Genomic DNA, 27549 nt, shown 5'->3' with positions numbered 1-27549 from the left:
AAACGAAAGCAACCCCTAAACTCTGTGACGGATGGATGATGAGTTTGTGAGGAGTCAGTGGCATGGGGCTGGTGTGAGGGTGGCACAGGAGAGGGACACGCACACGTTGGATCTTGCCTGGACTCAGCCATGGAGCTAGATGTGCACTGTTGGGAACAGTGGGTCCTGACACTGACCCTCTGGTTGGTTGGCAGGGCCAGCTGCAGGTGGTGTCAGGACACAGGGTGTGGGTGTGGCTGCCCCCGATGAGCCTTGGCCCTCTGCTGCTGTGCTGTGACTTGTGCGGTCCCGGGTTTGAGGGGCCTGCTGGGAGTCGGGCCGCCTCCCTGCTGCCACACTGGAGACAGACAGACCCCAGTAGGGAAAGGCCCATTTCCTGGTCCCTTGTGCGGATGGCCCCTCTGTCCCCTCCCCTGTCCTTCGGCTTGGTTCTGGTGCCCGGGATTGCCATGGACCTCTGATGCACTCTGATTTTGCTTGGTCAGAGCCGGCCAAGCCCAGCTGCGTCTCCCGGCTTTCTGGGCAGCCTGGCACCTGTCAGTTCACTCTTGTCGGAAGGTTTTCCTGTGGCTTATTGTCAGTCTGGACGTGGCTTTTCCAGACTCCCTGTTTTCTAATGACCTGCCATCGGCATTTGTTTTTTTGACATTTACTTGGCTTCTTGGCCTTTGGAACTGACTGGTTTTACTTAGCCTTTTTAGCCCTGCCTTCAGACACCTCTGAAAGCCTCCTTTAGTTTTGTCCACAGCCTCCTTTTGAATTCTTCTGGCCCAAACCCACATCAGCTGAGAGCCCTGGTTCCTTGTAGTAGAGGATGGTGTCAGAGACTAACATCTCATTAGTTAGCAGGGGACTCACACAGTGGGACTGACCGCTAGTGATGCAGCAGGAAAAAGGGCCTGAGTCTTTTCTATTACCTCCAATTTAACTAAGTGCTTTTTATCTGCCTCCAACAGGAATCTTGTTATTAGCGCATTTTTCACAGTCTTCGGTGCTGGCCTGTTATATAGTGCCGTATCAGACGTTATGTAGGAGGTACAGTGTTGGACCCATCTTTTTTTTTTTTTTCTTTTTTGAGACGGAGTTTTTGCTCTGTTGCCCAGGCTGGACTGCAATGGCAGGATCTGGGCTCACCACAACCTCTGACTCCTGGGTTCAAGCTATTCTTCTGAGTAGCTGGGATTACAGGCGCCTGCCACCACGCCCAGCTAATTTTTGTATTTTTATTAGAGACAGGGTTTCACCATGTTGGCCAGGCTGGTCTTGAATTCCTGACCTCAAGTGATTCGCCGGCCTCAGCCCCACAAAGTGCTGGGATTACAGGCGTGAGCCATCACGCCCAGCCTCTTGGCATCTTTTGGTTCTTTGGCAGTGTCCCCATCCAGGCAGTCTGGTCTGCCACTACCACACAGGCATAGCTGAGGACAAAAGATACCCAGTCCAGGCCGGGCGCGGCGGCTCTTGCCTGTAATCCCAGCACTTTGGGAGGCCGAGGCAGGTGGATCACAGGGTCAGGAGATGGAGACCATCCTGGCTAACACCGTGAAACCCCGTCACTACTAAAACATACAAAAAATTAGCCGGGCACGGTGGCAGGTGCCTGTAGTCCCAGCTACTTGGGAGGCTGAGGCAGGAGAATGGCGTGAACCCAGGAGGCGGAGCTTGCAGTGAGCCAGTGAGCTGAGACCGCGCCACTACACTCCAGCCTGGGTGACAGCGAGACTCCATCTCCAACAACAACAACAACAACAGCAACAAAAGATACCCAGTCCGTAGCTAAGCGGACACATCTTCTCAGAGACAAGAAACAAAAACCCTTGCCCAGGACTCCTGGCATGAAGAGAATTCTGCACCCTTCATGGAAGATACAAACACAAATCTTCGAAGCCTCATTTTGAGGCTTAAACTCTTTATTTTCTTGGTAATTAGTGTTCGTCAATGATAATTTACTTTTTATCCTAGGCAGCTATCATATTGAACGCTAATTTCTAGACTGCTTTTGAGTGAACAGAGATATTCATTGTACCATAATATTAAGACAATTTTGTTTTGTAAAAAATCAGTTAAGAACTGTGGAAAATACGGCAAATGATGTCAAGAATCATCCACCTTCCTTATATATTTGTCCTCAGATTCAATTTGAATAATTGCTGTAGATTCACACCTAAGTTCTGCCACAGCCAGCAAGACACTGGCACCTTAGCTTGTAGTGCATTTCTGTGTAATTTTGTATTCATGTTACGTTTAGCTTTTCAAGCGACTCCAGACATTTCCGAGACCATCCTTAGAGCTTGTATCCACGTGAAGCAAATACAGAAACTTCAGCAAATGATTGTGTGGTTTTGGTGAAGTTTCCAGATTTCTGTATGGCTTGCAGCATTTTGTGCTTGCGGCCCTGGGTTTGCGTTTTATAATTCCCACGTGAGCGTGGCGAAGAAGCAGCTCGAAGTCATTTCTTCAGGTAATTTGTTTGATAGAGACCAGGATTTGAACCCAGGCTTTCCATTCAGTGGCTGTTTTCCTCACTCCAGGATGCGGGGCACGGATGGCTCTGTCAGGGTTTGAGAGGGACCCCGAGAGCAGCACAGAGGGACTCGGTCCGTGGCGTGAGTGTGGCACAATCAGTGGCGTCACCAGCATCGGGCATGTGAGAGCCCTGGGGAATTTGCTATCAGAGAGTATTGTGTGTGTGTGAGTGGGAGTGTGTCTGAGTGTGTATTCTGGCAGATGTATCCAGATTGTGTGAGTTGGATTGCTTGGTTTCCTGCGTGTTTTCGAAAAGTCACTGCAGGTTCCTGCAGATTTTGTCAGTGGCAGGTGGTTGCCTCTTGCAAGTCCCTGAGCGGGACTGGCTGTGGCCAGCCCTCTGGCCCTGGGGGAGTGTGCCGTCTGGGAGGAGATGCGGGTGTCTCTAGGATCCCAGCCAAGGAGAGCTGGCTTCTGCCCGGGATCGGTACTCGCCGCCTCACCACCCCTCCTGCTCTGCATGACTTTAACTGAGAACCACAGGAATCAAAGATGGATTTAAGGAACAGTCACAAATGTGTGAAAACCAGCAAAACTTTACCAGAAAATAAAGAATGTGAATTAGATCTCATTATAATGGATGTTTTTACCTTCCTAGTGACTAGAGCTGCACAGAAGGTCATGTTGCTGAGAAGTGATCGGTAAGGTGGATGGTCCTGGGTCCTGCTGGTTGTAGAATAAACTTCCAACATGTCTTTCAAATATTTTACCAATATCTCTCAATAAAATGTTCTACTCTTTCACCTGCCAATTTCACTTGAGATGTTTATCTTAAGGAAATCTCTCTCAGTGTGGATCATATACCTTATATAGAAAACAGGCTTACTGGGGCATTCTTTGTAACAGTAAGATGTTTGAAACAATGCCAGCATCCCAAAGTAGGGATGTGGCTGTGTGGACGAGGAGATTGCAGTCCTTTAGATGATTATGCAGCATACTGAGGGATGGCTTCAAAGAGCATGTTATAAAATGGGAGATCCCTGTTACAAACGTCAGATTCAACAGGGCACACATTTATATTTATAATGCAACCGTAGTCCTGTAACAGTTGAACAAAACCTATGTAGAAACAAATTGGGATAAAATTAGACCAACAGATATCCTGGCTGTGTTTTATGTAATGTATCTGTGGCTAATTTCTCTCTTTAGTATTGTGAGTTCCTAAAAATTTTTTTGTGACGATGACTTTAAAAAAAATCAGTGCCTGGGCCGGGCGTGGTGGCTCATGCCTATAATCCCAGCACTTTGGGCGGCCAAGGCAGGTGGACCAGGAGGTCAGGAGATCGAGACCATCCTGGCTAACACGGTGAAACCCCATCTCTACTAAAAATACAAAAAAAAAATTTAGCCGGGCGTGGTGGCGGGCATCTGTAGTCCCAGCTACTCAGGAGGCTGAGGCAGGAGAATGGCGTGAACCCGGGAGTCGGCGCTTGCAGTGAGCCAAGACGGAGCGCCACTGCACTCCAGCCCAGGCGACAGAGCGAGACTCCGTCTCAAAAAAAAAAAAAAAAAAAAAAAAAATCAGTGCCTGATCACCTTACCCCATGGTGTCTTGGACATGCCCTATAGACCCTGCCTGGGCCACACAGTGCTCATCACACTGCCTGCCCTGGGTCCCGCAGTGCCTGAAGCTGGGAAGGCCCAGGGAGTGTTCAGGGAACTCTCAGGCCTCCACGATTGTGTGATCTTCTGCTTTCTCTTGGCCTAGTGTATTGGCTCTGAACGGAGCAGGCACTTATTCCTGTGCCTTCTCCAGCTCCCAGTGAGTGCTACACATATTGTTCAGGAAAGTAGAACCTTGGCAAGTGGAAAACCCAAGAGACAAGCCATTTTGGAAGCCTGAGAAGGCGCGTATCTTCCTTTCTTTTCATCCTTGAATCAAGGGTGCATAGGGCAATTTACAGGCATAAGGTTGTATCCTTCTCTGGGCCCAGGTGCCACTCCGGGCAGGGTATGGGGTCTTTGGGCTGAGCAGGCCCTTCTGCATTCTGGGGCCGTGCACCTCCCCTCCGGGCCCCCACGCTGCATGTTGGGGAGGACACAGGCTGTTGCTGTGCGCCAGCTTCTCCAGCCTTTGCCTCAGCAGTGGCGAGGCAGGCGCAGGCGCAGGAGCAGGGCATGGGCCCGCAGGGACACCTGTTATCTGAAGGCTCTCGGGAGCTGGCTGGCCACCATTCCTTCTGTGTGCTCTGATCTTGGGTCGAGCAGGAGCGATGCACATTTCCGTGGGGTGCTGAGATGTTCACTTGTGATAACAGAGCACCAGGACTTGAGTGTGGGCAATGCAGCTGCCTGTTAGTGTGAGGGCCGGGTTCCTGCCCCTCCTTGGCTGCCAGCGGCATCCATTTGATTTTCTGGCAGGTGCACAGTAATTGGCTGTGCACTTGGTTGGAGCCTTGGTTTCGTGCCGCTCTGTGTAGGAAAGCTGGGCCATCCGAAACACATTCTTTATGGGAAGCCTCTTTAGGGTAGGCATGGAGAGCAAGCAGGGCTGTTTGCAAGTTATATAGGTATCTGTCACTTAGGAAGAAGTTTATTTGTGGGGCTGTTCTGCAGTCATACCTTTTGAGTACCTTCTGGGCATGTGGAGGCCCCTCTGGCACTCCCCACCTACAGATGACCTGCAGAGCCTGTGGCCTCCGCCAGCCAGGATGGCCTGAGAAACTGGAAGGGAAGGGCCCTCTGTGTTGAAGGGAGGCCCACATGTTCTTTTCAGTGGATCATGTTTCTTTTCGTTGAGAAATTGAAGAGCCATACAATTGATTAAATTGTTTTAAGCAGAAGTATATTGGAAAACATCCGGAAGAAGCCGTCTTAGTTTGCTTTGGCTTTGTGCTATAAGACACGCACAGTCTGTCCAATTTTGGTTTTGATACAGTAGCCTCATATCCTTCTGTGATTATATCCATCCAGTTTGGATAGTTACAATGTAAGCAGTTTTTCACCTGATTTTTATAGTCCCTTTTCTGGGTATGATAGAGAGGGAGGAGTGTTTTGAAATGTATCGATTCCAGATGGATGGGCCAGCAGGGGCACTGAGGGCTGAGGGGTCGAGTTGCCAACCTGATTCCTGGCAAGGCCATGCCTAATGAGTGACCATAGCCAACCTTTCACGCAGGCTCGTTAGGATTGCGACAGGGGCCGCAGCCACGCTGGGCACTGGCGAGCTGCATGCCCGCTCTTGCTCTGAGTGGTGGGGCTGCCAGCTGGGTGGTAAGCGGTACCCAAACAGGAGCAGAACTTTGGGGCCGAGCGTCAGAGTTATTTATCGAAGACCAAGGATTGGTGAGGAAAGGGACGTAGGCTTTTGTAAGTGGCTCCAACCAAAGTCACTTGCTGGAGCCGTCAGTGAAAGCTGGATTGTCTGTTAGTTAGAGCAGCAAGCTCTTCCAGTTAGCCAGCACTTTTGGATGCTAGCCACCTCATCTGAATAGCAGAGTAACCTGCAGTGTGTTTTCGTGGGTGTATTTCTTGTTTTTTTGTGTTATTAACAGTAAAGTGTAAGGGCACCTTCTCCGCACCAGCGTGCCATTTTGCCATCTGACCTCTGGGGACGGGGTGCCCCGCCCATTCTCATTTGTTGTGGGGCCTTGTCTTGTTGCCGACTCCCATGTCAGACCATGAGCTATGGACGTGCAGGGCCCAGGACTGTTTTTCTCCTGGATTGCGATGGCCCCATCTCAGTACTGGGTGCACTGTCTGGGCTCAGCAGAGCTCCGTGGATTTTAAAGGCTTTGATGTGCTTTGTCAGATTGTTTTGCAGAATGCATCGTCATCTCTGGAGCAGCGAATGGAGAACTGTGTTTTGAGTGGTCCTTGTGTTTCAGAGGGTCTGTTTCTTGTTACTTGTATCAGTGGGGGAATATTTAAACTTGGGGATCTTGGCCAGTTTTATTGGTGAGCTTGGTGAATGTTACTGAATTTATTTAGTAACTAATACACACAGGCAGAGCCCTGAGCAGGGGTGACATCTCGGCAGCAGGCACGCCGTCTGCCTCATCTAGTCCCCGTGGCCTGTGGCCCAGTGTGGGGTTTCGTGATGGTGCAGTCGTTGGTTCTCTGGCAGTGTGTTTGCTACCTGGAGGGGCAGCTGTGGTGGGCCCACACCTTCCTCGTGTGCCTCAGCAGTGCTGGGCCAGCAGGCCCCAGGTGGCAGCATCTCCACCCGCCTGTGCCCACCTCGTTTCCACAGCACTGAATGCACATCACGTCCCTCCCTGACACCTGCCCATGCGTGGTGGGCGGGCTCCTCACTCCTCCCGCAGCCACGGCACTCTCCTGGGGCCCTGTGCCGAGGGCACCACTCGAACACACAGCTGTCTTCCGGCGCTCCCCGTCCCTCTGCAGGGAAGTCTCAGGGGCCTCTGCAGGGAAGTCTCGGGGGCCTCCGCATCACGCTCGCCACAACCTCTTCCTCCTCCTTACGTCTGCGAACTCTCTGCCCTTTCCCATCACCTGCACTCTCTCCGATCCTGCCGCCCTCCAGGCTTGGTTGGAATGCCAGGGGCTCTGTGCTCATGCTTTTCAGCCTAGCCCACCTCTGTGCCTTCTGCCCCTTCACCCTATTCATTCTCCACCTGGCAGGTTCCAGCTCACATGGTGTGGTTGTGTGAGCTGCGTCTCTCTGTAACAGACCGTCGAGAGCATCGGGAGAGCGCATGAAGTCGATGAGTCAGAGGAGCGCATGGGGACAGCCTCTCTTCCAGGCACTAGGATGTTCTTTGTTTCGTCTTCGCCTTTCTCCCGGTCCCACAGTTTCTCCCACATGGAAGTGTTTGGTACTGTTAGTAGAAGAAATCACTGTTTCAACAAATAGGTTTTCTATGAACCAAAACTTCTAGTCACAGCGTTATTGAATCATTGAAGATCAAGCCACCAGCATGCTATGAGATTGGAATTTTTGCTTTTTGCAGAAGTGGCCTCATCAAAATGAGGACGGTGAAAGATGCAGAAGATTTCTTTCACTTTTTACCGCAGTATCTATCCCACAGTTGATCTTTTCCCAAGTGTTGTCTACAGACTTTTTCCACGTGGAATTTGGTACCAAGTTCTTTATACAAAAAGTAGACCAGCTGCTTCACAGACACTGTGCTGTTCCCAGGCCCTGAGGCCTCCTGCTTTGGGTTTTGAGGTTGGAGACCCCCTGGCTGCGGGTCGGGTCAGTTTGTGGGTGGTGGGATGGGAAGCAGCCATGCTGTTGGTGAGAAGCGTGTGTTGGTTCTCATCATTTGGGATCATTCTTGGGAACGGCAGTTGATTGTTGGAGCTGGCCTGATGCCGCCACCTCACCTAGCCATGCTGAGGGCATTGTCCTCATCCTGTGATAATCATCTGCCAACGTCTCGCCCTCCCACCACATGCCTGCGCTTGTGGACTACAGGCAGACGGCCCAGGCTTACAGCCATGAAGCAGAGTCGGCAACTGTGACTGTGGTTCAGTCTGTGTAACCTTGATTGAGTTGAACGTTATCTGTATTAGAATTAGACATTTCCGCTGCTAGAGCCATTTGATCATAACGTTAGTGGTTTTTGCTGAACCAAAGAGTTTTGCGAATTTATAGTCTTGAGTTGTGATGCCACTCTCACCAAGGCAGGACTTTCTTCTCCGTCCTGGAACCCAAATCTACGTAATGAACTGTTCAAATCTCTCTCACCAAAGTGCCGGAGTTTCCAATTTAAAAGTCCCACGTTGGGAAATGCAAAAGGTGAGCTCCATAGAGCAATTCCATCTTGCTTATAAAACAGAACAGTTTTGATTACCAGTTAAGCTCCTAATTAAGTGAAGAGGCTTATTGCAGGGTTTGTGCCGTGCAGGTGATGAATGTGGTGGTAACGGCAATAGCTCCCTCCCCGCGCTCCCCGTGGGGGCTGGCTCTTACCCACAGCATTTGTGCTATAGGTGACTGCTTCCATACCTTGGTACCAGTGTCCTGGAATCCTTTGAAGTGAAAGGAGCTGTTTAAATTGAAGGGATTTTCCCCTTTCCCCAGTACCAAGCTCTTCCATGTGGTTTAATATGAGGGAGACCCTAACCCGCGTCAAGCCTCTTTGTTCTTGAGAACACCCACCGTGAGTACAAACTCTGATTCCGAACTGCACCTCCTGCAGTAATTACAAACTCACGATTCAGTGCACCTCCTGGTAATTACAAGCTACGATTCCAGTGCACCTCCTGGTAATTACAAGCTACGATTCCAGTCCTCTACTCCAGTTCCAGAGGCTGACGTCATCTCACAGAGGTGGGGTGGGGGGCCATGAGGAAAATGAGCCGCTTAGGAGACCCAGAGCTTGGGTGGTTTTGTGGTGACAGGCTCTTTTGCTGAATGACAGGAGAGGCGCCCATGGCGTGGCTGTAGAGCTGTTTTATATCTGGAATTAGACTTGCCTGGAGTTGGAGCAACACAAGGGAGGCTCCATCATGGACGCTTCTTACCAAGTCAGAGGCCTGTGTGCCATGCGGGGTCCTGCTGTGAACCCGATTAGAAGCATGTAGACTAATTAGGCAGAGACCTGGTTCGCGGCCAGGCTCTGCCACTTCCTAGCGCAGGATCTGGGCACGTTACCTGCAGCCTCCTTACCTGCGCAGCGTGGCATGGACCCCCCTGGGGGCTTTTGGATGGAGTGGAATAATGTGTGGACATGTGGGCTCCCATGCAGAAAGGCCAGCTGTGGAAACACGCAAGTGCCTTGTCAGTTGGTGGACAGGTGTCTTCACTGTGTGGCTGGTGGTCCTGAGTGGGCACGCGTCTTCACTGCCTGGCCAGCGGTCCTGGGTGGGCAGGTGTCCTCACTGTGTGGCCGGTGGTCCTGGGTAGGCAACCTTCATCACCAGGACCATCTGGATTTTGAGTCATTCATCCCCCTGTTCCTTTAATCTTCTGACCCTTTTTGTTTTCTGGATGTGGAAAGAGGGGCCAAGAATTTCTGCTCTGTTTTCCCTAAAACAGCTTTTCACATATTTCAGAGTGGCGATTATATCCCTGTGTGCTTTTCTCCTAACCAGGCTAAATATCCTCCATTTCAAAAACTTAGCTTTGTATATCTACCCACCATTCATCCACCCACCTACCCATCCATCTGTCCACTCATCCATCTCTCTGTCCACGTGAACTGGTGGAGTCTCAGGCTGGACGTGGTGACTGTGCAGCTCTCCCCACCTTGTAACACTGCCCACTGAATGCCAGCAGCACCCCTCACCCTAGTCATTCTGACCCCCAAATGCCCTGAAGGTTTCTCGAAACGTTCACAAGGGCAGTACCACCACCTGTGGGATCTTCTGCTCTGGGGGTAGTTATCTGAGGAGAAGACAGGCCTTATTTAAACTGTTCTAAAGGCTTAAACATTATTTTTTTTTTCTATTGCAGAAATAACTGCTCATTGTGAAAACTCACATTCCCTTTTACTCTATGCCCTTCTGCAGAAAATAGTGCGAATTTCCCGCCCCACTCCCCCCGCCTTGCAGGAGTGTTCAGACTTTCCTGTGTGTGGCATCCCTGGATGATGCTCCTCTGTGTAGATTAATGTAGATGCAGTCGTAGACTTTTCCATGTAAACGGAGCTGTTGATAAAGGTGGGCTTATTTTACAAATTGTTTTTTTTCCTTAATACTGTAGCAGGGCAGCATTTTCAAAGAAGGTTAGTTAAATCATCCCCCAAAGCCTTTCTCCAGTCTAAGAGGGCAAGCGAGATGGTTTTTAATTCAGCGTCTGTTTTTATGTCCCATGACTTCACGTTTTGTTGTGGTCCACTTGGGCCTGCTCATCTTCTGCCCTGGGCTGTGGGAGAGCCTTTTCTGCCTCCTCCAGGTTCCCCTTGGGGTTAGCCTGTGCACTCGCCACCCCGCCACCGTGCGGGCTCTTTGGGGTCAGGACTCACACTTTTCTCAACGTGGTGTCCCCAGGGTATGGGGGACGGGGCTGCCCCTTGTATGGAGGTGTGGTGACTGATGAAGGAGAAGAAAAGGCCAAATGCAGTTCCAGAACACTGTTATGCACGCTGGTGTTAATGTTTATAATTAAATGAGAAAAGTAAAAGAATCATATTTAGATGTGGAAACACGTTGTTTTAAATTTCAGTGTTTTTATGTGTTTGTAAAAATGTCAACTTCGAAAGTCCCCACAGTGGTCCATCTCTGTCATGGCTCTCAGGCTGCGACGGCCCCTCCTGGCTGGGAGGAAGCTGAGGTTGTAGACATCTGCCCTCGCCCTCACCACAGTCCAGGGGTGCCCTGTGAATTACCCACCTCCTGGCATCCAGCTGCTTCGAGGCAGCTTGGGCATGGCTTCAGATTTCCCATGGCTCAGATCTCTAAGCCCAGATCTCCCAAGGCCCTGGGGCCTGAGAGCGCCCCTCGCCCAACCCTCACCCCCAGGGCCACAGCCATGGCTGCCATGTCATTAGGCCCCGCCCTCCGTTGATTGGCATCTGGTTCTGCTTCCCTCCTCTGCTTTCACCTGTGTATTGATCATTTTTTTCCTTTGAATCTTGTTTCTTCCTTTGAACCCTGGAATTGCTTGGAATTGCCGTGTCTGTGTTTTCCTTCCTCATTTGTGATCTTAGCTGAAAAATCTTTCTTTCCATTGGTGTCAGTGCTGTCATCTCTGCTGTCCTATGGAGTGACACGTTTTGGGAGGTAAATCCGTCCTTGTTGTGGCTTGCCCGGCTGTGAACATCCCAGTGCTGGTCGGTGCGGGCCCCAGCCACGAGGCTTCCCAGGTCGTGCCTCGTTCCAGTTTGCTTCCTTCTCGGTCTCCCTCCCTCCTTGCCCCATGGATGGCAGCATGCCTGGTGGACAGTGTGTACCTTTGAGTGGGAAGGTCTTGGGTTAAAATCTGTCACGGCTGTTGGACATCTCGGAGTCTTGATTCAGAGACCATTGTCACCCCACAGTGGACTCTGTCTAGTCCTTGGGCCAGGTGGTTTTGTAGATCAACGTCTAACAGATGGAAGCCAGGGAAAACCTGATCTTGCCTGCAGTTCCGTCTGGGCCATACACCCAGGGCCAGGGCTCCTCTGGGTGGTCTTGACCTTCCCAGGCTGTCTCCCCAGGGGCCAGACACACCAGCCTGGGAGTATTTTCTGCAGCTTGTCCTGGTCCTGACCCTGCTGTCACAGCCTGGAGTCCAGAGTGTCCTGTGCCACTCTGTGTGCCTTCGCCAAAGTGGGGGATGCTTTCTGTGGCAGGGGATATTTATCTCATTCTAACAATAAGGGTAATTCCAATTCTCCTGGCGTGTAGAAGACAAATCGCCGCGGGGGCCTCTCTGAGTTAAATGCCGTTACTTCATTACCTTGAAGAGTAACAAATGGCCCATTGTGAGAAATGACACCTAGAATAGGCCACTGACATTTCCTCAGATAAAATAACAAGCCAGCTAAACAGACCCAGAGAGCGAGGCCTGCCTGGCTCATGCACCCCTGGCTCTGCGAATCAGAGCTCCAACAGCCCAGCTGCGTCTGTGCCCTCGGGGAGAGGCTGTGGAGGTCTGGAGAGGCCTCGGTTCCCTGTTTACTCTTATTATCCCTGAGGAAATGTCTCCGTGCTTGGAAGGCCCTTGAAAGAGGATACATCGATGGGAAACCTCTCCGAGGAAGCCCGCTGATTATTGTTGCTGATTCAGTTCCCTGAGATGCAATAGAAATCAGACCTGCTCTAGGCCGGCAGAATGTTGAGTTGATTCTGCCCAGACTGTTTTCCCAGGGAGGAGGTGGGGCCCTGGGGAGACCACTCACACGCCTGTCTACGTGCTTGGCTTTTGCTGGCGTTCCTTCCAGTAGGAAAGGCGTTACAAGGGGGTCGGATTGGAGTCCAGGCAGGCCTGTCCTGCTCACTCCCGCCATTGCCTCACAAAGCACACTGATCAGCGTGTGGAGGCTTAAGTTTCTGCATCTGTAGACCGGCGGAAATAACACCTCCCACCTCGGGCTGCCGTGGGAAATTGGGAGACAGGGCCTTTTTCCCTGGGAGTCCCTGTGAGGGCTTCATCAGACGGTGTGCTCACATCAACCCGGGCTCCTGGGCCAGCAGAGTTTTAAGGCCAGACACCTTGCCACTTGCTGGAGGGAGAGCCTGCAGCCCTGCAGGGGGCCGGTGGGTGGACAGAGCCACCAGGAGAGTGCCAGTGTCATGGACACACCTGCCTGGGAGGAGGGTCCAGGGATGGAGCCATGGTCAGCCAGCAGCACTTGTCATCCTAGCCCCACATTTGAGGAATGGGGGACTGGGACCTGCCTTCTGGGGTGAAAACACAGGCCAAGAGAGTGAGGGCCTGGGAGTGCCCAGTATGCTGTGGACGACGGTGTCCTTCGCACGCCAGGTCCCAGGAGGAACCCATCCATTTCTCCATGCCACTGGGTGACACTGACATGGATGTTTTCAAACTTTAAAGTCACTTGTTTTCCCCTTTAATTCATGAGCATCTTGAGAGCGTCAAGTCTCTCCCTCATGTCTGTGCCTGGTGCCTGGCATACAGGGACGGATCCCACACAGGGGACCTGCTCTGTGTCCACGTTACCCCTCAGTGGAGACAGCCCAGGGTCTACCAGCCGAGGCATGCAGAGACGCGGCGTGGCCTGGCCGTAGGGGGGTGGCCTGGCCGTAGGGGGTGCGGCTCTATCGTGAAGAGGAGTGAGGCACTGACACAGGCTGCCACGTGGATGACTGGAGAACATCGTGCTCAGTGAGAAGGAGCCGGTCACAGAGGGGCGCAGAGCCTGATTCCAGCAGTGTGAAATGTCCAGCATAGGCAACTCCATAGAGACAGGCAGGTTCGTGGTTGCCAGGCGCGGGGTGGGGAGTGGGGAGCGGCCGCTGAGGGTCCAGGGTTTCTTTCTGTGAGGACGGAAAGGCTCTGGAACTAGTGGTGACGCTTGTGCAGCCTTGTGACCCTACTAAAGACCACTGCGTCTCACACGCTAAAGAGTGGATTTTATGGCGGTTGAATTATCTCTCAGTTTACAAAACCCAGGACCCAATCAAAGCAATACCCATGGAGTGACTGAGGATCCACCGCCACCACCCCAGAGAGAGGAGTGATGCACGAACTGGCTGGAATCCGCCCACCCTCTCGTGTTCCCACAGGCCCCACCATGTTGGATGTGTCCGGGGCTGTCACCTCCCTGTCCAGGCCCTCGAGCGCCCAGCTACTCGCTCCTGCTGGAGGGTCAGACACGGAGGCGCTCTTCCCCTTTTATCCTGCTGGTTCTGGGGTGAACCAAGAACCGTGGGAGGTGGTGTGTCACCTCGTCTCTTCCAGTCACACTTCAGTGTGAGTTAGCAATTGTGCAGAGCTTCAGTGTGAGTTAGCCATTGTGCAGGGCCGCGGCTGGGAAGCAGCGCGATGGGATAGGACTGTATGCAACACGAATGTGAGGTGGGCCTCTGGGTCCTTGGGGAGCACTTAGGGACCTGGGTTCTGGGACCAGTAGGTGGCACTGCATCTAGTACCCTCCTCCCGGTGTGTACCAGGCTGCTCGGCATAGCCACGGCCCTGCCCCTCTTTACCCCACTGTTGTCAGGGCTCAAGGGTGGTGACGGCAGAGTGGTGACAGCTGAAATGAGCGCGCACGTTCACAGCGCGCAGGAGAGGGCCTGGCGCATCAGCAGCCCCCGGCCAACACCGGCAGTGTTAACATCCCTATCATGATTGTGATGTTTATCTGCTTAAACCTTTCTAAATATATTCTGGGCTGAAATGTTTCTTTTCTTAAAGAACATTTTCCTTGCAAAGATGCCATGCAAATAAAACTAAAGCGAAAAAAAAAATTAAAAATAGGGTAGATAATTTTTAAAACATTTATGAGTATTTTGCTGGATGACAGCAGTTTCGTAAGGATCTAAAATTAGTTTGTTCAAATATCTGATAAACTGTTTCAATTAGGCATCTGTTTTGCATTTTAAAAACTTTTAGATTATGTTTTCTCATTAGGTTTTTTGTACTTTAAGAAGGAAGTTATTTAGAGCACCATTGTCCATTCTATCTTTGAAGCACATCTGTGTTACGGCTTTCTGGGGTTTTCGATCCTAGCATAGAAGTATTTACCCAGCGCAGTTTGGGAAACTCTAACTTTGGAAAGAGGTTTTTAGAGGAATGATTGCCAAATGAATATGTAAATATATCAGAAGCAGAGTTTTCAAAATCTTCTGAAAAAACTTTCAGATCTGTTAGGATTAAGTAATATATTCTATTTTCTCTCTTATTAGAATGTGAAATGCCTGAGAAGCAATAATTTATAATGTATTAATTATGTTAATTAATTGTAGAGGATTCAGAATATTAATTATCTGCAACTAATTAGGTGCTAAGATTGAGAAGCAGTAAGTGATGAGGTGGAAGGCTGCATGAGTCATTTAGCTAGACTGATGAGAGTGGGTGGGGGGAGCTGGATGCGGGCTCAGCTCTCTTCCTCCGTGGGCCTCCTGGTGAGTAAAGGTCCCGTGTGGCTAAGTCTCCTTGTCTTTTGCATGCTCGGCGCCGCCCAGAGGCAGAGGAGGTGGACACGGTGGACGTCTCCGGCGTGCCCGCAGAGGTGCTGCGCAACATTGAAGCCGACACCTACTGGTGCATGAGCAAGCTGCTGGACGGCATTCAGGTGAGCGCCCGCACCCACAGGAACACAGCCCACGTCCACAGCCCGTGAGGTGAAGAGAGCTTGAGGCCTTGGGCTGCTCCTGAGTCTCAGTGTGGCCGTGCAGTCTGTCCTGAAGCCTCACTTTCCTACATCTGGAATAGCACAGACCCCTCCGGGCTGACGAAGTGTGAGACACAGTGTGTGTGCCCCTCGTTCTGGGCACGGTCACCGTGTCCTGCTGAGGGCCCGGCAGGAAGGGAGGTGCAGAGTCTCATCCCCTGCTGCCTGCAGACTGTAGCCACCACCACCAAATGGGGCACAGGCTCACGGTAGCTGCGTGTGTGTGGCTGGCTGTGCTAAGAGGGATCCCCCTTAAAGGGCCTCAGATCGGGGGCCGCAGCTCCTGGTCTCTGACACCAGGCCGTGAGCCCTCGTCCTGAAGTATTGGTGGCGGGGGCTCCACGTGCGTGGGGCGCTGCAGCCGTGCCTGCTCCCGGAGAGCAACACGAGCTGGTAGGAGTCCCCTGCACCACAGTGGGGACTCTGCGGGTCTCTGCAGAGACTAACTAGGGTTAGTGGCTGAGATTTTTGTAGAAAAGCCACAGGTCTCCCAGTGACAGGGCCGATCTTGTGGAATGGCGTAGGGGCAGAATTCCACACAGTGCCTGGGAAGGGCCTTGTTGGTAGGCGAGTCAGGAATGAGGACTAGAACCAGCTGACACTACAGAAGAATGACTGATGGGGATGGACAGGCCCTGGAGCGGGTGTGGGCGTCTTAGTTAATCTGAGCCTGGCACATCCTTTCTAGACACCCGCTTCCTGTGAGGTGCTGTGCTCCACACCTGGGAATAGTGGCCAGTAAGGGTGAGGCCTGCTCCGGAAGCTCACTGGGGGCGGAGGGTAGACGGGTAAGTATGACATGAGGGGACAGAAGGCACTCGACCCCAAAGACCCAAAGGTGGGAAATAGTAGATTTCAGGGGACAGTGAATTTTGCTGACAGAGCAGGCAGGACTTATCAGGCAGGGGAAGGTCAAAGCCCAGAGCACGGTTTGGGTTGATAATCGTTTTCTGAGGAACGAAATGCCAAGGCCGTCACAGGTGTTCGCATGTAGGTGGCCCTCTGCTGAGAGCTGGGGCCTCCTGGGAGGTTCTGCATGTTCTACCAGCATCCTTGTTATCCCAGCTCAAAGGGGGCCCTCATCTGAGAGAGACAGAGACGGGGTTGTCACTTGTCATCTGCATTGCCTAGCAGGGCTTGACTTTTCCTGAGCCATTGCGGTAAAGGTTGCTCCTGATACCCCTAAGTGAAGAGGTCTCAGCTCATCTACTTGACTTGAAATCGTCAGAATATGGCTTTTATAGTCTGTGGTCTAAGGTTTAGACTCTAGGTTTAGTTTGAATATATTAGCTGAAAGGTTCTGTTAAGGAAAGATGTGTGGTTTTTGCTGTTACTTTTCATAATGTAGGAATGAAAAAGGAGAAAGTAGAAGCCTATCGTGCGGTTGGAGAATGGAAACCTTGTATCTATTGGCTGGTCCAGACTCCTCCTGACTTACTTTGTTCCTTGTAAAGAAAAATGTGCCCACTAGAGACATATTTTGGCCCAAGCACCAATTTATCATTTCCCCTCCTTTGCTAATATTTTCATACATTTTATTCTTTCTCCTAGACCTTTCGGCTTTTTGCCCTCTTAGAAAAAGGATTGAATCATAATGTAAAACTTTATAAATTTCAAATGTCACTTCTCTGATGGTGAGTGATGGGACTTGTGCCATTTAAATACAAGATTATCTGGCCTCTATTTGTAAATAAAATCCACTGTACAATGAAATCGATGCTGGCTTTTCATTTTTCACCTGAGATTTGTAGCCTGATGAAATGGTTTATTGGCAGGGCCGATGAGTGTAGGGGATCATGCTTTCCTGGCGTGTGTGTTTATGGCACATCGCCGTCCCGTGGCAGCCATTTATCTTTCTCTCACCTGCCACGACGGATTCCACGTGATCCTCCCAGGAGCAAGAGTTGAGGGATGTCAGTGCCCACCATCCAGGGGACTTGGCAGCTCAGCTGTGATTCCCGTAGATAAGGCCGCCCGAGCAGAGCTCCTCCTGGGGACTGTTGAGTGTTTACAAACACTGCCGCTGTTTTAAGTTCAGAGAAGTATGAGGCCATGTACTCACTTAAAACCAAGGCAACATGCGGATCGGCGTGTCCGCTCCCGGAGGACCTGGCCGCTTCTGCCTCTTAGCTCCTTTCCTTACTCTTGGTCTTACTATCTGCATTTCATTCTTCCTGGAACTGCTGGAACCATCTTCCTCAAGCACCCTTTTCATCACGTCATCACCCTAATTGAACCCCTTGGGGAAATGCTCTCTTGGTTTTCTGAAGTGCGCGCTCAGCCTGGCCTCCGCCAGTCATTCCCAGTGCTCTTTCACGGGCGTGTTTATTCATCAGCTCTGTGGCAGCCGTCCACGCCATTGCTGCAGAGGCTTTAGTGGAGCCGCTGAACCGGAACCGTGTGCCAGGGGCTCTTCTTCACCCGGAAGAGGATCTTAAAGGGCCTCTAGCCCCACAGTTTCTGTGATTGGTGGGTAGTCACCATGGGAATGAATGTGAGGAACTAACAGTGTCACCACCGTGACGGTGCTTCCTGGCGTGGGCATTCCTGGGACAGGTTGGAGCTCGGTTACACCCAGCACACAAGGCTGAGACCAAGAGAGATGAGGCCCATTGCCCAGGTGACACGGCTTGTGTTAAAACCCACGTTGGCTGCTCTATGACCTTTCCTGGCTGAAATACACAGAAGTGAGTTCCATTTGCAGGGGAAGTTCTAGAGGGCAGAAAGCACATCTTTTTTTTTTTTTTTTTTTTTTACCTTTGGATGTCCTGAATAGTCATAACTATGCTTTTGACTCACCTTGGAGCCTCAATTTGAGATTCCATATTCTACTTGTTTTCAGTAATTCATCAACCTTGTCATTTTGGCCAGAATGTGTGAAGCACCTGCCCTCTACAGGTGCTCAGAGAGGCGGAAGACTTTGGGGTGTGAGTCAGTATCACCCCTCTGTCCCCAAGAAGCTCAGAGCCTGGTGGGAGGGAGCAGGGGTAGAGGACAGCTGATGGAGGCGAGGGACAGAGTGCTGGGAGAGGAGGCTTTTAGCCCCCAGATAGACGGCAAACTAGGAAAAAGAGCAAACCACTCTTCTCCCGACAAATGCCTGGAAACGTTAGGTAATTGGTCTGTTCTTGCACTGCTTAAAGAAGTACCTGAGACTGGGTAATTTATAGAGAAAGAGGTGTAATTGGCTCACTGTTCCACAAGCTGTACAGGAATCATAGCTGAGGAGGCTTCAGGAAACTTTCAATCACGGCAGAAGGTGAAGGGGAAGCCAGTGCGTCTTACGTGGCCGGAGCAGGAGGGAGGGGTTGGGGGAGGTGCCACACACTTTTAAACAACCAGGTCTCCTGATGCAGCGCTAGCAGGGGTGGTGCTAACCCATTAGAAACTGCCCCCCCTCCCCACCATGATCCAGTCACCTCCAGCCAGGCCCCGCCTCCAGCACGGGGAATTACAACTGAACATGAGATTTGGGTGGGGACACAGATCCAAACCGTATCCGCGGTATTAAACAAAGATTGTTTAGCACACATTGTGGGTCTCCTTAAGAGCAGCAGCGAGGTCCTCCAGGAGTGAACAGCGCTGACTCCACTGGCTGACGCTAGTGAACTGGAGGGAATTGTCAGACCACCTCATGGCTAGGAGTGCAGGCTTTCCTGCCCTGGCAAGGTGCGATCACAGAAGCCAGTCCTGTGCAGGGAGATCAAGAGCTGCCCAGAGCAGAGACACGAACTCTGCCGTGGACACGCCCAGGCCTGTGTGCCTTGGACTCTGCATTCCAAACGTTATTAAGAGTTCGAAGAGCTTTTGTTTGTGTGGGGTTAATTCTCTTGATAACTGCCATATTAGAAATTCAAATAGAGAAAATTAAAAATACTTAGTAATTTATTTAAAAACAACAATGAAAAACACATTACGTATTATTATAAGTAATATTTTTATGGTAAATTACATTTTTCAAAATAAAAATGTTTAGTGAGAAGAAAGGCATTGTTTTACATTTTTGCAAATCTCCTTAATGTCTGACTTCATAGAAGAAGAATTCTCATATCTACTTCTACATTCAATTTGTTGTGGTAGTTTTTGTTTTGGCTGAAGAATGTGAAGAAAATCCAGCATTACCTAGATACGTAGTTGGAAAAGGAACTGTCTTTTTTTCTTTTTTTCTTGAGATGAAGTCTCGCTTTGTCTCCCAGGCTTGAGGGCAGTGGTGCAGTCTCAGCTCACTATAACCTCTGCCTCCCAGGTTCAAGCCATTCTCCTGCCTCAGCCTCCTGAGTAGCTGGAATTACAGGCACACACCAGCACACCCGGGTAATTTTTGTATTTTTGTTAGAGACAGGGTTTCACCATGTTGGCCAGACTGGTCTCAAACTCCTGACCTCAAGTGTTCCACCTGCCTCAGCCTCCCAAAGTGTTGGGATTACAGGTATGAGCCACCATGTGTGGCCAGGAAGTGTTTTAATAGCCTTTTCAGGGAATTTTGGATTCTTTTTTCATTAATACTATACTATTATTCAACAAATGGTAGTTTCTTAAAAAAGGTTAGTTGCGATATGAAATCTGAAACCTGATCAGTGAATGTTTTATACTCAGTTACATTAAAGTTGATGGCCTGTCTTATACTTCGATAGGATCTTTTACCCATATATTGGCTCTGTAGCATCATTCATTGGCGATTTGGAAAATATTGGCTGACTGAGGTGTGCAGATCTTTTAAATGTTGATATGTTTCATCGTATGATCAAATTTGTTAGTATTATAAGTGGGATTTAGACCCACCATCTCATAAGAAACAGCTGTCAGGCCCAGGGTGGCAGACAAAAGTCTTCCAAAATTCAGATTTTAATTTAAAACCTCAGGTATTATCATTGGCAACAAACACAGTTCCTTGTTTCTTTTGAAGTGACAGGCCGACTTCATTCATTTTTGAGAAAATATCTTCCAGAGACCCACGTTTGAATAACTGGTTTGTCTGCTAGTCCTTCTTTCATGTAAACATGATGTTTCTTGAAGAAAGTGTTCAGTTCGGCTCACAACTGAAGCCCGCGCACCAAGTGCTCTCCTTGAAGTCTCTGTTTCTGGATTTGCCCCTCGGGCTTTCCGTGTTCTTCCTGCCTGTTGTTCAGGGCTGAGGCTGAACACAATATTAATAGTAAGATGAGTGACCTTTCCCGCCGCATCCAGGGCATCCTTAAGCGAAACAGCCTTTCGTTTTCACACCGTGAGCATGTGCTATTGGGAAGACAGTGACGGTGAGTGTGGTGAGGGCACTGCCCTGCCTGCTGCCAGCATGCCCGCAGTTTTGCCCACAGCTGCCTGTGTACTACCGGCACAAATGTCAGCACCGTGAGGAAGGTGAATCATGCCTTCATGTTACTATGACAGCAGTTTCAATGTAACAGACCCCTTGAAAGGTCTGGTGACCCCCAGCAGTTGGCTGGCTACCCTCTGAGAACTTCTGCCCTGGAGGGATGATCTCCTGCCACAGGCCTGTGGCGTTCCCATGGGAAGAGGCGTCTGCAGATGACCTCACAGCAGACGAAGTACAAACCAAGCGGAGAAGGAGTGCGCCGGGAATAAATGTTAGCGATTACTCTCATTAGGAGGATTTGTACCCAGAGACCTGAGACACTAGAACAGCGATTTGAAAGGAACCAGACAATGTGTAACTTTGAAACATTAAGGAGAAAGAAACAGTTTTAAAATAAAGACTCTGAAGAAAGAACTCACAGATTTTTTTTTTTTTTTTTTTTTGAGATGGAGTCTCACTGTCGCCCAGGCTGGAGTGCAGTGGCGCGATCTCGGCTCACTGCAACCTCCACCTCCCAGGTTCAAGTGATTCTCCTGCCTCAGCCTCCTGAGTAGCTGGCATTACAGGCACGCACCACCATGCCTGGCTGATTTTTGTACTTTTACCATGTTGGCCAGGATGATCTCAATCCCTTGACCTTGTGATTTGCCTGCCTCAGCCTCCCAAAGTGCTGGGGTTACAGGTTTGAGCCACCGTGCCTGGCCAGAAGTCACAGATTTTAAAAGGAACCAAAGAGAACTTCCAGCAGTCAAAATCAGAGTCACTGAAATTTAAATCTCATTAGACAAAAGAGAAGAGAGAGTTATTTAGAATTGAATGTAGTGCTGAGAAAATTACCGACTGGGCAACACAGAGAGATACTGAAAATACAGCAGATTAAGACGTGAAAGATAGAATTTAAAAAATAGAACTAGAAAGAGAAAATGTAGTGGAGGAAAGTCAATATTTGTAAAGCTATGGCTGGGATTTTTTCAGCATTGATGAGATGTTGTTAATAATAAACAAATCTCCAGAAAGATGAGTTGAAAGAAATTACCTATAGAGACATGAGAGTGAAGCCACTGAATAAGAAAGAGAAGAGAAAGTCTCACAGGAAAGAAGAAAGGCCAGAAAAAAGGAGAATAATGTGTCTCATCTTCTGAAGAAAAATAGCTGTCCAGTCAGATTAGATTTAAAAACAGAATCCAGCTATTTGCTGCTTGCAAGACACCTAAACCACAAGAAGACAAGTAGAAAGGATATGCAACAGAAGAATATTAACCAAAGTAATAGTTATGTAGCTCTGTAGCCCATATGTAGCTGTGTAATAGCCATGGAGGTATTAAATGAGATAGATTTTTAAGGCAAAAAACATTCCTAGAGACAAAGAGTATCACTGTCAGTGGATACGTTTACCAGGGAAAAGTTAATCTGGAATGCATGACCTTGACCCCATATTTCTGCACATGTACATAAGTATGATGGGAGAGGGGTGGTGGTTGTCAGTGCCAGACACTGTCCTGAGTGCTTCGTTGTAATATTAGTTCATTTTCCCTCACAACAACCCATAAGGCACTTCCCATTTTGTGGCTAGTTAGTTGCAGCGTTGGGATTTAGACCCACACAGTCCAGCACTAGCCTTCCTGTCTCTCAGTGATTAGTAGGTGATATGGTTAGGCTTTGTGCTGCCACCCAAATCTCACCTTGAATTGTAATCCCCATAATCCCCCACGTGTCAAGGGAGAGACCAGGCGGAGCTGATTGGATCATGGGGTGGTCTCCCCCATGCTGTTCTCCCGATAGTGAGTTCTCATGAGATCTGAGGTTTTATAAGGGGTTCTTCCCCCACTTTGCTCGGTACTTCTTCCTGCTGCCCTACAAAGAAGGTGCCTCTTCCTCTTTGTCTTCCACCATGATTCCATGTTTCCTGAGGCCTCCCCAGCCATGGTGAACTGTGAGTCAATTAAACCTCTTTTCTTTACGAGTTGCCCAGTCTCGGGCAGTTCTTTATAGCAGTATGAAAACGGACTAATACAGTAGATCGAGCAGGTAAGAATTAGCAAGATCTGGGAGGACGCACACTGCACAGTTTGGCCAACTGGACATATCTAGACCCCCATATCCAGCACACAGAGAATATTCTTTCTTTTCCAGCCTGCACAGAACATCTGTAAGAACAGCAATGCCAGCAGTTACCAGGAGCCAGGTAGACCAAGGTCTGGGTGGGGGATTAGCAGATTTAGAAGAGCATTCTAGACTAAAGTGAGACTCCATGGTGTGGGACCACTCAGAGTGCTTAGGGAGTAGGAGTGTGTGCTGGAGCTTGAGGCTGGGAAGCTGGGTTGATGTTTGACAGCTCTGGAAAGTGTCCTTGTGACCCTCCCCAGATACTCGGGCCTCATCACTCATCTCTGGTGGATCGATGCCCTTCCTGCTAGGTGTCTAAGAGACAGTCTTTTTCTTTTCTTTTATTTGAGATGGAGTCCTGCTCTGTCGCCAAGCTGGAGTGCAGTGGCACGATCTTGGCTCACTGCAACCTCTGCCTCCCGGGTTCAAGCGATTCTCCTGCCTCAGCCTGTCGGGTAGCTGGGACTACAGGCACACGCCACCACGCCCGGCTAATTTTTATATTTTTAGTAGAGACGGGGTTTCACCATGTTGGCCAGGATGGTCTTGATCTCTTGACCTCGTGATCCACCTTCCTCGACCTCCCAAAGTGCTGGGATTACAGACGTGAGCCACTACGCCCAGCCAAGAGACAGTCTTTTTACTCGGGGGCATTTGATGTTGGGGGAAAAGGCAAAGCAGCTACATTTCCAGATGTGCTGGTCTTAGGGGAGATGCTCTGTCCAGCAAGTAATACCTGGAAATCCATTGCCGACTTGCCGGTCATGTGAACAACGAATCGAGGTCATTTGCACTGCCCTGAGGGACGTCTACGCTTGCAGTGGGATGTGGGCTGTATTTGGATGAAGGAGGGGAGTTTCACCTAGGACCCAAACAGGAGCCTAAACTAGGTGGTGGCGGGACAGGCATTGGCGGGCAGGTGCAAGAACACCGAGGCCAGCTGTAGACCTTGTTGGCCATGCGGAGCAAGTGCCCGGTGTGGAGTGGTGGCAGCGGTGGGGTGCCCTACTGCCTCATTAGGAATGTCTGGGGAGCTTTTCAGTGGTTACCACCTCTGGCAGATGCCGCTGCATGGACAGTTCCGCCTGGGAAGAACCTTTGTGGCACCACAGTAAGAAGCATTGCATAGGAATGCTGCACTTGCAGTCACTGGATCTGGGCTCAACATTTTCCACCTGCGTGACCCTGTTACTGACTCCAGCTGGACGGTTTCATCTTGAGAGTGAATGAGGTTGTGAGAAAAGTCCTGTATTTTGTGGTGCAATAAGTGTCTTGGATCTGGCACGGCAGGCCATCTGGTCAAGTTTCCACAGCGCAGGAGGGTGCCCAGGCTGGCTTGTGGGCAAACGGGTGTGAGGTAGGGCAGGGGTGGGTTGCCCTCAAAGTGGGGTACCACTCAGTGCGGCAGTGATGACCTTGAACCTCCCATTTAAGCCTCATGGGGACTAATCCTCAATGTTGAGGACAGAATTTCTGTGCTGTCTTCCTCAGTTGTGTGGTAGCTTTGATTGTAAGTACTTTAAAAAAAATTCAGATAAGCTTAATTTGGAGAAATAATTTCTTTTCATTCTTGTCTTTATTTTTCATTTTCTTTCCCGGCTGGGCTTTCTGCCCATTTGCCTGAGTTTCACTCTGTGTGTGTCTCGTTCTCTGGGTGATGTGAGGTGGGTGGGTGTGCACAGGTTGACCGTGTGTGGGTTTCCGGGGCTCTGGCTTTTCTGTAGTGACCTGGGGTGTGAGGTTGGAGGGAGGGTCCTTTGTGGCTCCCCAACCAGCTGGCAGAGTAGCTGGTGCCAGAGTGAGAAGACCAGGTTTGTTTGTTTGTTTGTTTTCTTCTTCTCTACCAAGTACACTGTGAGGGTTCCAGTCACTTAATTAAAAAAAATAATTTGGTGGGCTGTTTCTTTCAGTGGTTTCATGGATGTCTTTTTAATGCTATTTGGTATTAGTAGCTATGTTTTGGGGATGATTTTTCGTGTAGATCACAGAAATATACCTGGGCCGATTCCAGCTGATGGAACCCTTCTTTAAGAAGGATTTGCTTTCACACAGCACGTTGGCTTCGGGGCCTGAAGATAACTGGCTTTGAGTGTGCACTTTCTGGGCAGTGGAAGCTGCTCAACTAGTGCTGTTTCAGCCCCTCCCTCTCCCTGGGAGTTTAAACTGGGTATCCAGTGAGAAGTTCTGGGCTGGGCACGGTGGCTCACGCCTGTAATCTCAGCACTTTGGGAGGCCAAGGCAGGTGGATCATTTGAGGTCAGGAGTTTGAGACCAGCCTGACCAACGTGGTAAAACCCTGTCTCTTTTAAAAATACAAACATTAGCCAGGCTTGGTGGCTGTAATCCCATCTACTCGGGAGGCTGAGGCAGGAGAATTGCTTGAACCCAGGAGACAGAGGTTGCAGTGAGCCGAGATTGAGCCACTGCCCTCCAGCTGGGGTGACAGAGCCAGACTCCATCTCAAAAAAAAATTTTATATATAAGTTCAGGCTGAATGAGGCCCTCTCAGGCTTTTAGGGGATTATTCTTGCACTTGTGCCAGTCTTTTCATTTCACTAACAGCACTCGCCCCAAGGTTGTCGGTTCGCTATGACTTCTTGAATTACAGCTTCCATATTTGCCTACCCCGAAGTCATACTATTACTCTTAGATTCATTACTTAACAGGACAGCTTCTTTGAGTAGAAAAGAACCGTTGCCTTTTATAATTAGTCATTTACATTTCCTTTCCTTGGGGAAGAATTATTGAATTCTAAGAACTGGTCGGTGGCATGGAAGTGATAGGAATATTGGGGAAAGTGACTAAATTGTCTTGGAACTTGTCAGAGAAAAGGCCAGAAACGCAGTGGCATTGTGACTCATTTAGAGAAAGGTCAGGAAACGGCCAGGCCCGTGACTCGGGCTGGAATGGACTCTGCCTGCCAGCAGGTGTTGCCCTTCAGGTAGGGCTGGTGTGAGTTGACCATTGATGTTAACACCAGGGAGGCGACAGGGTAGCTGGGGGAAGCCCTATCCTGCACACCAAGCTGGGGAGACGTGCGGCTTCTTACAGTGCTTGTTCACAGAGGGGGCCGGCCAAAGGCAGTTGAGGACGGCTCAGGAGCCTCTGCCATGAGCTCAGGCAGCTGGAACTTGGAATGGACTAAGCCCCAGGGATGTCATTATCTGAAAGAGAGTAACAAAGGAAGGACTGGTCTGATGCCCAGGAAGGTGGCAGAGAGAAAGTGCACTCCAACTGAGCTCTGATTTGGCATTTGTTGTGTACGTCAAGAAGCAGAGTCTTCACCTGGACAGGGCATTGGAGCGCTTGGTGGAGGCCTGGGGTAGGAGAATGAATGCGTGGAGCGCCGAGTCCGTTTAGATGTGTCAAATCCACACCTGCCCCAGATGCCAGCTCAACTGTGCCCCTGTGGGGGAGAATCTTAGGTAGGTGATTTCAGAGTCCCAGTCAATAAAATTGAGGACTCCTGACAAGATTTTAGAAAGGTTTATTAAACAGATAAGAATGTGTTAGTTACTGGGCTGTGACAGAAGGTTCATTAAGAATGAATCATTGAGCAGCAAGCAGTTTAAAAACGAAAATTTAAAAATTCAATTTACAATAGCATTGAAAACCATAAGAATCCATGTGGTTGCCTGAATGAATAGTAGATTCCTTTTGATTACTAAGTAGTATTCCACCGCGTGAATCTATCACAGTTTATCTGTCCTCCTGTTGGTGGCAGCCGAGGCTGTTTCTGGTCTTGGGCTCTTGTGAATAACATTTCTGGGAACATTCATGTCCACATCTTCTTCTAGACGCCTGTTAAGTTCTGGCCGTACCACGTCAGAATGCGATTTCTCCAACACTGCATCCCCCGCAGGGTCTTCATTTATTCCAATTCCGATAGCAGTCCTTTGTCAAGATAGATCTTTTGAGCATGCTTTTGAGTCCTGTGACTTGTCAGTTCATTTCATTAACGACGTCTTCTATGAGCCAACAGTTTCAACTTTGATAAAATCAATTTATCATTTTTTTTTCTTTTGTCGTAATAGTTTTCTGTGTCCCGCCTACCTCCACAATGCCAAGATTTATACCTATGTTATGATTGATAATTTTAGTTTTTAGTTTTAGGTCTACAACCTAGCTTGACTTAATTTCTGTATATGGTGTAAGGAAGATGTCAGGGTTCATTTTTTTCCTCTACAAATATCCTGGTGAACAACATGCCATTTATTGAAAACAGTTTTGTCCTATTTCACTTTTGCTGAAAATTAGATGATTGTATAAGTGTGTGTCTGTTTCTGGACACCCTGTTTTGTCCCATTGACCTACGAATGGATCTTAATCCGGTTCACACTGTCTTCATTACTGCAGATTTTCATGGTGTTGGGTAAGACCGTCCTCTTTGTTCTTTTTAAAAATTATCTTAAGTAATTTTGGTCCTTGGCATTTTTATATAAAGTTTGTTATTTGCCATTTCCTACCAAAAAAAAAAGCCTATTGAGATTTTGAATGAGAATATGTGGAATTTGTATGTCAGTTTCCCTCATATTGACAATATTAACAAATATTGAGTCTTCTTATCTGTGAGCATAGTATATTTCTTTAGGTATTCTTTAATTTATCCTCACAAACATTTTGCAGTTTTTGGTGTAGGGTATTGCTCATACTTTGTTAAATTTATTTCTGAATATTTTGTTTTTTTCTGATGTTACTTCAAATGGTATAGCTTTGTTGGTATTTTTTATTTTTGGATTTTTTACTATTGATTTGTAGTAAATCAGTTTGGGATTGATATACTAGGGGTATATACAAATACAGCTGATTTTTGCAAACGGACAGTTTCCCAGGCGCTGCTGCCTAACAGATGACTCCCAAACCCCCTGATTGGAAGCAGCTGTGCCTTTGTGCTCTCGGGTTCTGTGGGTCAGG

The 27549-nt window shown here is 49.3% G+C and overlaps 1 protein-coding gene across 1 annotated transcript in view; it reads left to right on the top strand.

The window, feature by feature from the left end:
* TBC1D22A (TBC1 domain family member 22A) overlaps nt 1-27549 on the top strand; it is a 414384-nt gene that overhangs the window by 199228 nt on the left and 187607 nt on the right. The window contains 1 exon segment of the mRNA XM_031656180.1: nt 15007-15116. Within this exon segment, the coding sequence (XP_031512040.1) occupies nt 15007-15116 (110 nt within the window).

Source organism: Papio anubis, chromosome 16, assembly GCF_008728515.1.
Source record: "Papio anubis isolate 15944 chromosome 16, Panubis1.0, whole genome shotgun sequence".
NCBI lineage: Eukaryota > Metazoa > Chordata > Mammalia > Primates > Cercopithecidae > Papio > Papio anubis.
This window is presented reverse-complemented; position numbering and strand designations above follow the sequence as displayed.